This window comes from Octodon degus, unplaced genomic scaffold (genome assembly GCF_000260255.1).
Source record: "Octodon degus isolate 3935 unplaced genomic scaffold, OctDeg1.0 scaffold00014, whole genome shotgun sequence".
Lineage (NCBI taxonomy): Eukaryota > Metazoa > Chordata > Mammalia > Rodentia > Octodontidae > Octodon > Octodon degus.
Window position 1 is genome coordinate 10,646,803 of NW_004524590.1, and position 15,426 is coordinate 10,662,228.

The 15,426-nt window shown below is 33.6% G+C and overlaps 1 protein-coding gene and 1 pseudogene across 8 annotated transcripts in view; both read right to left on the reverse strand.

Annotated features, from left to right (window-relative positions):
* Window positions 1-15,426, reverse strand: part of Ptpn4 (protein tyrosine phosphatase, non-receptor type 4) — a 221,200-nt gene that overhangs the window by 55,874 nt on the left and 149,900 nt on the right. For all 8 annotated transcript variants that reach the window (XM_004626351.1, XM_023709705.1, XM_023709700.1 and 5 more), the window contains one exon: window positions 2,613-2,738. In XM_004626351.1, coding sequence (XP_004626408.1) covers window positions 2,613-2,738 — 126 coding nt within the window. The remainder of the gene's footprint in view (window positions 1-2,612; window positions 2,739-15,426) is intronic.
* On the reverse strand, window positions 14,281-15,140 carry LOC105741490 (annotated as a pseudogene).

Sequence of the window (15,426 nt, forward strand, 5' to 3'; positions counted from 1 at the left end):
TTATCATTTAGGCATATACTTTATGTCTAAAATAAGTTTATTCTTCAATTAACACCCAGCAATGACAGTGGTTTAAAGTTTAGAGCAAACTTAATGAATATTAATGTATATAAAATATTTCTAAAGACTTTTTCAAATATATTCTTATCAAAATTCAAGTAATTTATAAATGAATCTCGTGTTATCAAAGTATGTTAATATGCTGAAATAATCTGCTTAGCATTATCGTAATTATATACATTATATTTCTTATTATGCTAAAATTAAGATACTGCAGTCAATAGCTTTTGCTAGGGCAAATTTATCAACTTATCTACACTAAAAGCATAGTTTTCATGAGAAATACTAGACTAATGCTGAATCATATAGGGTTTTTTTTTGCCATAATTTTACTGATAAACAAATAGCAATGAGACAGTTTCAAATCAAATCGGTAGGACAGTTTCAATAATTAACATACTGCATACATTCTTCTTAGTGGTTAATTGCTGTAAAAGATGCGGACTTGATATCCTATTTACAAACACCATTAGAACAAATCATTCTGTTCATTAAGAGAATGTAACTATATATCTATCCTAACCACTTTGAATACACAGATACAAAATGAACATTCATCTGTATACCCTTTTTTTTGTTAATTTCCGTTATTCGAATACTATAGGTGTGTAAACTCAGCAAAATATTCTAAAAGAGTCCAGTAGCCCATAATAGTATTGGGTCTTCCGCTTAACTACATATAGCTCTTTTTAGTACAGCTATAGCTAAACTAGGGGACTAGTTACAAATCTTTTTTTCCCCCCACATCACAGAAGTGGTAGAGCCAAGACTGAGAAGGAGTTTTAAGTAAGAGAATCATAATCATGTATAAATATCCTCAATTTGGAAAAGTATCATGTAAATAACAATGATACGAGATTTAAAGTTTACTAACATCTCTATTTATTTGCTAGGAATCCTTACTGCAAAAGGTAACTGCTGAAGAAAGTGTGTCTTTGCTCTTTACTCCCTTATTTCCCAAGACTATTCCATGCCATTTTTTCAGTGAATAAGTGAAGAGGAAATAATGCTCCACAGCAACAAAAGCCATGTTTGAGCAGAATAATTTTTTACATATTTTTATCTTCAGGCCATGGAAATACACAGCCAATTATTTATTTTTTTCCATATGTAATGTTCTTTTACTATTTTTTAAAATTAAAAACTAACAGACAATGATTAATTTGGTAAATATTTACATGAGATTGGGATATTAGAAATCTGTAGAGCAGTTTAAATCTGTTCTCAAAAATAAGTTAAGTTCTTAATAGCATGTGTGACGGTTAATTTTATGCCTTCTTCACTGAGTCTGTGGGTGCCCACTTATAACTTTGGTCAAATGTCATCCTGCCTGCATCTGTGAGACTGTTTTGCAATGAATTTGCATCAGCAGGCCAAGAGGGACAACGAACTGGCTTTTCAGGTATGAGCCAGAGGAGGCTCTGCTCTTTCAGAACCGAGCAAAAACTCTTTTTTTTTCCTCCATAATTTTATTCATAAACAAATAGCAATGAGACAGTTTCAAATCAAATTGGTAGGACAGTTTCAATAATTAACACATTGCATACATTCTTCCTAGTGGTTAATTGCTGTACAAGATGCGGACATGATATCCTATCTACAAACACCATTAGAACAAATCACTCTATTCATTAAGAGAATGTAACTCTATATCTATCCTAACCACTTTGAATACACAGATACAAAATGGACATTCATCTGTATACCCTTTTTTTGTTAAGTTCCGTTATTTGAATATTATAGGTGTGTTAACTCAGCAAAATAGTCTAAAATAGTTCAGTAGTCCATAATAGTATTGGGTGTTCCGCTTGACTGGTAATGTCAGAAATTGTTGACCTGAGTCCCCTACAACTCAACATAACACCATGGCTTTACTTCTTATATTTTGTTTTTATACTTTTCTGCTGGGTGGTTAAGACCAAGGTAAAGCAGGACCTATGCAACAAGAGTTGTAGCTTTTGGGTCTGATAAGGTCAGTGAAATACCCTCAGGATTTATCCTGAGATCCTGTACCTCAGATTGTTTGTCAGTGTCAGCCATGTGGATGAGTCACGGCCATTGCTTGGCCAATGTGCTCTCTGTGAAAGCCTGAGAGAATATTTTCTCTCCATGTGACTCTCCTTAGGCACACTCTACATCATCGATCACTTTCCTCTTTGGCCCCATAATCTCCTTGATCAGAAAATTTGGGACACTGCCGAGTTACATGACATTACAGTACAAGTTCTCCTATGTCCTGAGTCTTAATTGACCTTGGAAGGCTAGAGCCAAACTGTTGGCTTTCCTTGCAGCCCTCCTTTTCATCTAATTTTGGTCTGCAAACTTAGGTTGTTAACCATCCAGAAGACAAGCTTATTGTTATTACCATACAACTTAGGTTGTTAAGCTTTACCTCACAATCTGTCTGCATATCAAACATCTTAGGCATAATGAAACAGGTATTTTTCATCAAGTATTGATATGTTGAACTTTAAGTCCCTACAGAATATCACAGCCAATTATTTAGAAATTAGCAAAATAAAGATATGATATTATATTTGATTTTTACTTACTGATTAGGAGTTCCAGGTGGAGATCGTGATGGGAGGCTTTGTGTTTCTAACCTGTCATCAGACACTGAATTTCTGCTTACTACTTCCCAATCCATTAATTTCCGTGCCAATGGCTTACTTGGAGATCTGCAGAAATGAATCATAATGTTTTCATTTTTACAGTACAAACTACAAACCAAAAATTTTGTTTTAATTAGTCATAGTCTAGACAGTCATGTTATAATTAATATTCCACAAGCTAATTCTATTAGATGTTCTTTACCAAATATTTTAAAAAGGGACATTTGCTTTACATGAAGAAGAAAGGACAGACAAGCCAGAAGAACAAAACAGAGAAAAGGAAGAGGGAAGTAAGATAGTAAGAAAAGAAAACAAAAGCAAGGGAGTAGTTACCAAATGCTATGTTACAATGTATCAATTTTATAGATACTGGCTATCCCTGTACTAGACTACCTGGAACTGCGCTCACCACTGGACGCGTTAAGCAATCCTACCATAGTTATCCTCTAAAGGCCTTCAAATCCTGAACCTCTTTCTCAATGAGGACAGGACAAGAATGATAATAACATTTATTATACTTTATTTATAATTGTTTTTCTTCTTTAAATATAAAAGGTCAGCGGAATATTTTTCTCTTTGTTTTACAAAAACATTTTGGAAGGTTAACTATTCTATCTTGTGGTGGGGAAAATATGTTTTACTTCCTATAAATATTCTGTCGCTTGTCATAATAAGAACTAATTCATCATTTAAAGAAAAGATCTTAATCTAGACATATTGGTCTATATAATGATCATAAGGTTGTAGAATTTTAGGATTGTTTGTAACTAAAGTCTTTTTTTAAAAAATGTATCTGGTTGTTACAGGGTGTCACTACGTAGTTCAGACTCACAGTTGTCCTTCTGCTTTCAGCCTCCCCAGTTTTGGGATTATAGGTGTGTTCCACCATGCCCAGTCTCAGTGGCTGGCTCAGACTGGGCAGAGCTCGCATGGCATGTGGTGCCAGGGATAGAACTGTGGTTCCTGCGCTTGCCTAAGCTTGCCTCAGCAGGCACTTTAGTCCGCTGAGCTATCTTACTGGCTCACTAAAGTTTTTTCTACATGCATATTCAGATACTGATTAAAATTCATTGAAAATATACGGCATCTATTTAACTAGATTTTGACATGCATCTGATATGATGCTAACAAAATGAATTAAACTATAAACAAAATACACAGTAAATCTCCTTACGTTATTTATGTAGTAAGTTTATTAAAGTACATAAAATTGTTATTTTCCATTATACGTCCTTAAAATTCAGATTCTGTTATCCTAGTAAAAAAACCAGACCATAAAAATTTAGGCAAGGGGCCAGGGAGATGGCTCAATGGAAGAAACGCTTCCCTGGCAAGCGCAAGGGCCTGAATATCAATCCCCGGTTCTACCAAAAAAATAAATAAATAAAATAAATAAAAATAGGCAAAACTTTAAAATCAGTGTTGTTATAGATCACAGTCTTCATAGGTCTTTATTATATTAGGCTTGATTTACTTTTAGATTTTCCAATAGAAAATAAAATTGATTAGTGCTTATCTTATGTTGTAGATAATAACAAAAATTGATTAGTGCTTATCTTACTTTTTAGAATATCAGCTAATAATAAAGTTAGTCATCATTCTTCCCTCCCATCATGTGCTATGCCTATGTTCTTGAATAAATAGTCTTGTTCAAGCAAAGCACAAATTCAATATTAAGCCATTCAATTTCATTTAAACAATGAGATCATTATAAACTAAAATTCTAATGTTATAAAGTTTGCAACTGCACTTTCGTCTTAAAATTCCCTTTCTAATATATTAAGTACATAAAGTATTATGAACATTATACACTTTTCCTTACAAATGTTACATACATTAGGAAGCATTAAGATGATTAGGGACCTAACCCTAAATCCTAATTCTGACCTGCCCTTAACAAATTGTTTAAAATTAATTTAAATTTACTAATACAATATGATTCTATGTTCCTCTTTACCTCCTGAATGTCATGATTTATGAGTTTCTAAATTTTCAATGTAATGTTGCAGCCTATTAATTTTGCTAAACCAGGAACAACTTGTTACTTACAAATACAAATGACAAAAATGATGTCACGGTTTCTCAACTCTAAACTTTCTACTTTTATATAATGACATCTTAATTTAAAAATAAGCTTTTACTTTACTTACTATAATTTTCAAACATTTATTTTGTTTTAACCTAGTTTTTCTGATTATTTTATTTATTTATTTTTTTGGGGAGGCGGAACTGGGGATTGAACTCAGGCCTTTGCACTTGCCAGGGAAGCGCTTATTCCACTGAGCCATCTCTCTAGCCCCGTATTTTTATTTTTTTGAGGCAGTCTTGCTATGTTAGTTAGGTTGGCCTTGAACCTGTAATCCTCCCTCAGCCTCCTTAATAGGTAGGATTACAGGTGCATGCCACTGCACTGGGCAATTTCTACAAGTGATGTGAGGTTACTGACTAAGGAAAAAACAAACAAAAACATCAATTCAGATTTCATTTTCCAGAAGTACTTAAATTCAAAAGAATTACAAGATTTTTCATTTTTACTAGAATACCATTTAGACCAATTCCTTCACACTGTCGTGCAAATACTGACATTAATGACAACCTTATATATTCAATTATTAAAATAAAATCTTAAACTTACCATTCATTTATGGTTCTTCTATTAAGGCTTACAAGCTGTTTCTTCATATATTAGACTACTAAATTACAAGCTATAACAGAATTCACTAACCATAGTTAAGAGATAAGCTACTTTCTTTTTCTAAGAAAAGAAAATATCCTTACAAAGAAGAAAAAAAAATCTACCATACTTTAGTAGACATAAGTGGTCAGAACACTTTCTTCTTGTTAATGAACTAAGCATGGTTGGTAATTCTTTGAATTTAAAACTAAATTTTAGGTATTTTACTTTATTAACAGTTTTAACCTCAAAGACCCACCCACTCAAACTTGCTGTCTATACTTCCTGTTGAGTGTGGAAATTTCAGAGAAAAAAATACCACACTGCAGTGTGTTTTCAATGTGGTAAATTTATTTTCTGACCATGGCACCTTATTTTTCTATTGTATGATGACACCATTTCTATCTCCTTAAATGTTACTATATAACAATTATAAAACTGTGAAAGCAATTCAGAGTTAATAAGTAAAAAATCAGTAAAATGATAACTTCATTCTTGCTATAAAAATCTTATGTAAGCTTGAGAAATCTTTTCCAATTATACTACCAACTAAAGTGTCAAGGAAAACAAGCATTCTTTAATACTTTACAAAAATAACTTGCTAAAATCAAGGGAATTCTGATATAGAATTTGCATCACAAAAAGATGCTAATTCTGTGAGGACAACAATCCCAGAAAGGCTTAATCTTTCAGAGAGATCATTAAAGCAGCCAGATACCAACAAAACCTGTTCTCAGATGATGACTCATTTTAAGGAAAATTCATACAATGCCAGAAAAACTGAAAGTGTTTTATTGCATTGAAATTCTAGATTTACTGTTTATCAAATACAGCAAATTTATTCTAAAAAATAAACTGATGAACTCATGTTAATATATAAGACAAACATTAAGATGTAGGTATAATGGCATATTTTAAAAATTTGATGTGATCAAAATTATTAAAATACCTATTAAAAAACCATTTAACATGTAACTACAACTATGATTATGTATAATTAGTCACTGCATTACTGTATTTAACATCAAGAAAGAAGTTAAGCTTAATGTTAGAAAGCAATAAAAAAATTGTAATACATTGTTATGGTACAATTACAGAACTGAGAAACAGAAAAGTACCTTGACTTTACACAGTACTAAAATGCATGTTGCAAATATGTACTAAGAACTAGAACAAGTCAGGCATCTCAAAAAAGGAGTCTTCTCTCAAAAAAGGGAATCAGGGCAGCTGATATAGTTCAGAGTGAAAGTCGTAGGTTTAATTCCCTATACTAAGAAGAAAAACAAACAAATTGGAACAAATATATCTTAAATTAGAACAAAGTTGCAAGGAAGTAAATGAAAAGGACAACAACTTCCTGTTAACCTTTATTATACTTATCTTTTAACAGGTTTTCACTAATTTCTAGTTGGAAAACAAAAAGGTACCGAACACTATAAGAGGGAAGATCTTACATGATTTCAGCAGTCAGTAGTGGTTTCAGTACTAGGATAAGCACTTCATTTTCTCCCTTCCATAATAAATAAGTCACTACTATGCTACTAAGATTTATATTTAGTAACAATAATCTTCCCTTATAAATCTAAAAACAAGATATAACAAACCAATTTCAATTTTTTTTTTGAAGCAATGCTGAAATAAATTGTATCACTCAAATTCAAGTAAATTTATCAGGGTAAAATGTCATGGCCCTAACCAGCTGAATCCTTCCCACATCAAGAGATTTCTATAGACTACTGTTGAGTAGACTGTTCACACACAAATCAAAAAGGAGGTAACCCCAGAACAAAAGGGGGGGATTGAAGGAAAGCAAAATTCATTATTTAAATTAAAAAACTGTATTTCAATAATTTTTTGTTTCAAATGCCCTAAATTTCAAGAAGCTCACAGTACTACTTATTTTTTTTTGGTAGAACCAAGGATTGAACTCAGGCCCTTGAGCTTGCCAAGCAAGAACTTATTCTACTGAGCTATCTCCCTAATCCCCACTGCTTATTTTTATAAACACTGAGGACATATCATTGTGATGGCCTCAAACAGTCTCAACAACTCCTAGGCAGGTACAAAGCAGATATAAGTGGTACAAACAGGAATCCCGAGATTGAATCTATACTTTATGAAAATCTTCGATTTTTCATCAAAGAAAATATGCATGATGTGCTCAATGTAAAGGTAAACAACATAAAAAATGCAACAATTTTGAAATAAATATACAGAAACATATAAATATGATATATGGTTAGAAAAATCTTGAATATCTAAATTTTTTAAGTGGTTGTCTTGAGATGACAATTTTCTTCATTATTTGGCATTGCTGGAGTTCCAAACGATAATGAACTGTTACTCATACTGCTACAAAAATAAGTGATTTTCACTTTCGGGGGAGGGGGAATTCAGCACAACCACACCCCCACACAAAATATAAAACTCCTTTTCCTCCAGAAACACAAATCAGGAAGGACTTTTGGAGACAAATTAATAGCAAAGTTTAAGATCCCCTACCCACTTTTTTTTTTTTTTTTTGGTAGTATTGGGGACTGAACCTAGGGCCTTGCACATGCTAGGAAACTGCAAGGAGTAGAGCTACATCCAAAGTCCCTAACTGTAAAATTTGAACAAAAGCAAAAGTTCTGTAATGTTAAATTCTCAAGTCTCTTAATAATAGCAGACATAAGTCTCTAAGGAAACTCCTGTATCTAATATACCTCAGATTAGTCAATTTCTAACCTCAACTTTCTTCTGTTTGCTCCATTATATAGTCAGTGTTGTAGTTTAGTTCTTCATGACTTACTTGGATTACTGCAATGATCATCTCATTCACCTGTGTACCTAGTCTTTATTTACTATTTATCTATTCTCTATCCTCATAAAATTAGTCAAATCTTTCTAAAATGTGACAATTCATTTGTAAAAAAGCCTACTGGCTCTAACAGATTCTTAAAAAAAGAAGATAACAAATGGCAAGTAAATCAAAAGTAACTTAACTGCTTTTTAACAATGTGACTTAAGTACGTAAATAGGTTGGACATCATAGGAAATATAACATTTCTTAAAAGTTTTAAAAGAGCATCAATCTTCCAATAAAATGTTACATTAATAACATCTGATTTAGCGAATAAAAACTATATAATACTTGGCACATGACTAACGATTTTTTTTTTTTCTCGGAACCAGGGATTGAACTCAGGCCCTTGCACTTGCCAGGGAAGCGCTTATTCTACTAAGCATCTCCCCGGCATGACTAATGATTATATATTTTAAAAAACAAATCAGAGAACCAGCCCAACCCAGACCCAGAGAGTATGTGGGAGAATTTTCAGCTTCCCTGCACCTGCGGGACTGCTCTGGACCAAAACCCAGGCACACTGCCTGAGTGAGACCCTCTGCCACACCTTTGGGACCCCTCCCCTCCTCCTGAGTCCCTGTCACCAAGCCTGCCCAGTGAACGAGAACTTCTGCTAAACTCTCGGGACCCAAGCCCAGACCTCGCTAGTGTGTGGGAGAGCTTCTGTGCTGCTCTGTGTCCCTGGGCCAGTGACACAATACAGGGGCACCACAGGTTCACTGTTATGCCAGAGGGGCACAACAGGTTCACTTCCAAGGGCTGCAGCAGAAAGGAGCTGAATACAACAGCTAGACCCAAGCCAGGCATAACTGGATAAACTCAAACTTGTGTCTGCACCCGAATTTCAGTAGGTGATATGGTTATAACTACAACAAAGCTCTACACCAAAGATCAGAGGTCAGTGCTACACGAAAAGACAAAGACAAAGAGCAAAATGTACTCTTAGGCCTTGAGCCCACTCAGAAGAAGTGCAGAGGACACTAGCTCAGCTGAAATTTATGAATTAATAGCATCGGAAGTAAAGAAACAACAGCAGAAAGGTATAGAAGAACTCAGAACAGAATTAATTTCTGAAATAAAGAAAACTCTGAATTCATAACATCTTAAGTAAAGAATCAAATGCAGAAACATATAGAAGAAATCCAATCTGAAAAAAACTTTGCCGTAAAAGAGTAACTGCTTCTAAAGCATACACTGATTAAAAAAAAAAAAAAAAAAAAGAGAAATTAGAAAAATTTAGAAAAATGATGGATTCCTTGAATGAGCAATACAGGAAAGAAATAGATCCCAAGAAGCAGAGTCAAAGAGGTGTAGAAAAATTTAAAATCTCAACCACAAGCCTACAAAACGGTTTGAGTGAAAGTGAAGATAGAGTTTCACATCTTGAAGACGCCGGTGCAGCTAGTGAAAAGGTAAGATCTGTTAAAAACAACTAGGATGCAGGAAAAAAATAATTCAATACCTGCAAGAGGATGCAAAGATGAACAATGTGAGACTAATAGGCATCAATGAGAAGGAAGGAGTCAATACAAAGGCTATAAAAAGAATATGGGCAGAAGTAATAGCAGAAAACTTCCCAAATATGAGGAAACAATCTGACATTCAGGTAACCAAAGCATACAGAATGCCAAATACCTTCAACCCAATTAAAAACACACCGAGACACATAACAGTCAAGATCCCAGAAATCCAACATAAAAATATACTGAAAGCTGCTAGAGAAAAGAAGCAGATCACATTCAAAGGAAAACCCATCAGAATTACGGCCGACTTCTCCTCACAAACCATGAAGGCAAGAAGAGCATGGAGCAGTGTACTTCAAGTCCTCTATGAAAACAAATTCCAGCCCAGACTGATACACCCTGCAAAACTCTTTCAAGTTTAATGTAAAAGTGAAATACTTCCATGACAAAGAACTAAAGAATTTCACGATGACAAAGACAACCCTATACAGACTACCGAAAGATATTCTAGAGAGAGACCAAAACAATCATAACTCCACGAACGAGAACAGAAAGAACCCACTAAATAGGGCTAACAATTAAACACAGGCCAAAAAGGAGTAAACAACAGCAGGTAAATAACATGTCAATCGTTAAGTCAATACATCTCAATTATAACCATCAATGTAAATGAACTCAATTCACCAATTAAGAGAAAAAGACTGGCACAGTGGATTAGGAAAAAAAAAATCCAACAATCTGCTGTATACAAGAAACACACAACTCATAAAGACATTCATATGCTGAAAGTCAAAGGATGGAAAACAATACTATATGCCCCCGCATCTCAGAAAAAAGCATAGGTAGCAATCTTTTTTTCAGACAATCTCAACTTCAAGAATGATCAAATGAAATACAGAAGATGACTACTTACAGGTTAGGGGAAAAATTCAAGAGGAGGAAGTAACATTCATAAATATGTATGCACCAACCACGGGAGTACCCAACTATATAAGACAAATCTTAATGGACATGAAAAATCTATTATTTGATACAACAATCTTAACAGGAGACCTTAACACCCCCTTATCCCAAAAAGATAGGTCAAAAAGCAGTCAGGCTCAGGTTGCTGTGGTTCGATCCCCACAACACAAGACAGCCAGCATGCCTTGAAGGCATTCAGAGCAAAAAAAAAAAAAAAAAATAGGTCAAGCAGACAAAAAATTAGCAACGTAGCAGCAGAACTGAACCAGAGCTTGAAATAAATGGGCTTGGTGGACATATACAGAGTGTTCCACACAACCACAGCTGAATACACATTTTTTTCAGCTGTACATGGGTTATTTTCTAAAATAGACCACATAATAGTCCATAGGTCATGCTTAAGTATGTGCAAGAAAACAGAAATTATCCCATGCATATTATCTGACTATAGTGCAATGAATCTGAAAATAAATGACAAAAGAAACAACAAAAACCCGATAAATACATGGAAATTAAACAACACCTTCCTCAGCAACCAATGGGTCACAGATGAAATTAAACAAGAAATTCAACAATAGCTACAATTCAATGAAAATTCAACCACAACTTATCAGAATTTACGAGATGCGATGAAAGCAGTTCACAGAGGGAAACTCATAGCTGTGAACTCACACATTACAAAAACAGAATGGGAACAAATAAACATACTAATGCTGCACCCCCAACATCTAGAAAAGGAAAAGCAAACCAACCCACAGCCCAAAGACGGAGAGAAATCATAAAGATTTGAGCAAAAATTGATTCAATTGAGACGAAGAAAATAGTTCAAAGAATTAACAAATCAAAAAGCTGATTCTTTGAAAGACTAAATAAAACTGATAAGCCCCTAGGAAACCTCATCAAAAAGAGGAAAGAAAAAAGTCAAATACAAGCGATAAATAAAGAAAAGGGTGTGATCACCACAGACCCAGTGGAAGTTCAGAAGATTATCATTAGCTACTTTGAGAATCTTTACTCTCATAGAATAGAAGACACAGAAGAAATGGATAGATTCCTAGAAAGGTACAAATTACCAAAACTGAATCAAGAAGATATAACAACTCTCAAAAACCCGATTACAACCAATGAAATACGAAATATAATAAAAAGTCTGTCGAAAAAGAAAAGTTTACATCCTGATGGATTCACACCTGAATTCTACAAGAAATTTACAGAAGATATAATCCTTACACTCCTCAAACTCTTCAATGAAACTGAAAAGTAAACAGTTCTTCCAAAATCATTCCTTGAGACAGGTATTATACTGATACCAAAACCAGGGAAAGACACAACTAAAAAAGAGAACTATAGGCCAATCTCCCTCATGAACATAGATGCAAAAATCCTCAATAAAATACTAGCAAATAGAATACAGCAAATCATCAAAAAGATCATACACCATGACCAGGTAGGATTCATCCCAGGGATGCAAGGATGGCTCAATATTCGAAAACCTATAAATGTAATACACTGTATCAATAGAGTGAAATCTAAAAACCACATGATCATCTCAATTGATGCAGAAAAGCTGTTCACAAAATCCAACACTAAGTCATGATCAAAGTCCTACAGAAAATAGAAATAGAAGGCCACTACTTCAATTTGATAAAAGCCATCTGTGACAACCCAACAGCTAATGTAATTCTAAATTGAGAAAAACTGAAATCTGTTACTCTCAGGTCTGGTACAAGACAAGGATGTCCTCTATCACCACTCCTATTCAATATAGTTCTGGAATCATTAACTAGAGCCATTAGACAAGAGGGAGAAATAAAAGGAGTAAGAATAGATAAAGAAGTTAAATTATCATTATTTGCAGATGACACGATACTTTACTTGGAAGACCAAAAAAACTCCACCAAGAAACTACTAGAATTGATACACAAATTCAGTAGTATAGCAGAATACAAAGTCAATACCCAAAAGTCAATACTATTGCTCTACACAGATAACAAACACACAGAGGGAAATTAGAGAAACAATACCTTTTACAATAGCACCACGGAAAATGAAATACCTTGGAATTCATCTAACTAAAGAAGTCAAAGATCTTTTCATGGAAAATTACAGTACTCTTAAAAAAGAGATCATAGAGGATTTCAGAAATTGGAAAGATATTCCATGCTCCTGGATAGGAAGAATCAACATCGTGAAGATGGCCATACTCCCAGAATTGTTGTACAGTTTTAATACAATCCCTATCAAACTACCACCAACATACCTCACTGACCTAGACAAATCGTTTCTAAAATTTATTTATTTATTCTCTGTGCATTTATTTTTGTGCAAAAATGACAGTATTTTCTCTTTATATGTTTATTTTAATTTTTTTAACAGATTGCAAACTGAAAATAATTTACAAACAAATGAATATAACCATAAAAATTGTCCAAAATAAAAATGAAAAAATTTACAGATCAGTTATAATAGTTCAGTGTCAAAACCAAGAAACTTATATTCATATAATTAGAATTCTCCAAGTAGAAAGGAATAGGCAATTAATATTCAAAGATTTAAAATTTCTGAATTTAGTTCAACTTAGAATACCGCATTTCCAAAAAAATGAACCCTTTGCACAACAAATTTAAATAAAATCACACCAAGATACACAAAAATGAAATTGCACAAAACTTATTGTAAAGGAAAAAACCATTCAAGCATATATATAAAAAATATTAGCTATGCAAGACCAAAATTAAGTGGCATCTTATTTCACAATAGAAAGAAAAAAAAGGACCAACTGTGTAAGAAACTAGACTAATTAAGGAACTAAAAGATCTGTCCTCTTTCATTTTATACTTAGCAAACATACCTTTGAAAACTAAAAATAGGATTTTCTAGTTCTAAAAATTTGAAATATTTTAATACCTCTAGAAGTAGCATACAGGAAATAACAAAGAGGATAATTCAAAAGGCAAGAGAAGTTGCAGTATGGTCTTGGATGAACAATAAAGAGCTCTCAATGTGACACTTATTCAGGACTATATAAAACATATTAGATGAACCCTTATTTAAAGGTCATTGCAAATTTCTATGAAACAGTACCAATCTTATGTTGGGTTGCACACACATTTTTTTTTTAATCTTAGAAAACTATATTTATTTTTTTAATGCCATAATCCTGTTGGGGAGAGATTACTCTAGGAAAGTAATTAGAAAAGTTCATGAAGCTATGGATTCAAAGATGCTTATCATAGCAGTATTTCATTACAGCAAAATACTAATGAGCAGTAATCAATTTATTAAATGACAGACTAACCATACAATAGTATATAACAAAGTCATTAGAAAAAGATAAAGACATGTCCGTCACCTAGCAGTTAGGTGACTTCCCAGGTGTTGACTTCCTCTGCTATATGAGGCTGAAAAAAATGCCCATCTGAAGTGCTTTACCCGCCATATTGGCTTTATCCTAACAGGAAATGAAATATCTGGGGTTTGTGAGCTTTTTCTGATACTGTATCAATTTTTTAATTTTCTGAATATATTTCAAGATCAACATTCAATCTGCCATCTACCATATTAAGAAAAAAACAAATGTAAGACTAGAGGGTAGTGAAAATAAAGGTTAAAAACAGAAAATTTGTGTAACTTCAGACTAAAAGTTAAGAAAAAAACCCTATATGTATTCACAAAATAAATCTATTTATTCACTCATACATGTAAAAAAAAAATACTGCTGGAAGATAAGTGTAGGCCAATATGGATGCCCACATCACTGGAATCCCAAAATAAGAAGCCACCTATACTGCACTGATAGAAGGAACTGGTATTTTTCCTAAACTGAGCTGCAACAAAACAACAGCCTGGCCACACCGTCTCAACAGGCATTTTACTGCTTTAAGTAGTTGAAACCAACCTGCCAGGGTCTTTCCCAATCTAATGGAATAGGAAACGCTCCAAGCCATGCGCCCATGAAACTAGAGATTGTGGTGATCTGGAGACTGTTCTCCCAGATGGAGGTAACTCCATTTTTACTGAAAACTCTTAGCCATACTTTGAGATTTGATCCTAACAAACATAAACAAGGTACAGTAGTAAAAGTAGACAAAATAACTGCAAATAGAAATGTTTCCAACACCGACTCAGTGAGTGGGACTCCATATAGAACAAAAATCACATGGAAGGAGAAACAAGACACAAGAAAGTAGATACAGCATTTCAAAAGTCTGGTTACCTTACGTGATAATGAACTTCTTTTAGAAGATACATTTGGCCTTGGTACTAAATATAAGATTGACTGAAGTTACACAAAGAGAACAGATGCACAACCATGTCAAGTGTGTGTCCAATACTGAGAAATTCTCCAGGAAGAATGATGGAAGAAAGACACTTAGAATCACCGAAAATATGCATAAAAAATGAGCATACAGTAGTGTCTTGATATCAGTTTCTTTCATGTTGTTTTTGTGGTTGGCTGTCTAACTCTCCCACCCGTGGAAGGCAAGGAGGAGCCACAGCCTCCCACCATCAGGTGTGACAGGCTGCCTTCCACATTTTTTTTTTTTTATACATAAGTGTGTGTATGTGTGTATAAAAGACAGGGAAGAAGAAATATAAAGTCAACAGAAAATGGAAATACACTTTTTAAAGTTTCTAATACTAGGAGAAGATATCATACGATGTCTTTTAAATTAATTTTGGGTCAAAGATACAGTACAAATCTTAGAATAAAAATTAAGATTAAGCAATATTCAGAAAATTAAATACTAGTTAATTAAAAATTAAATGTTTCAAAACAATTGAACTAAGAAAAAGTTTTCATGATAG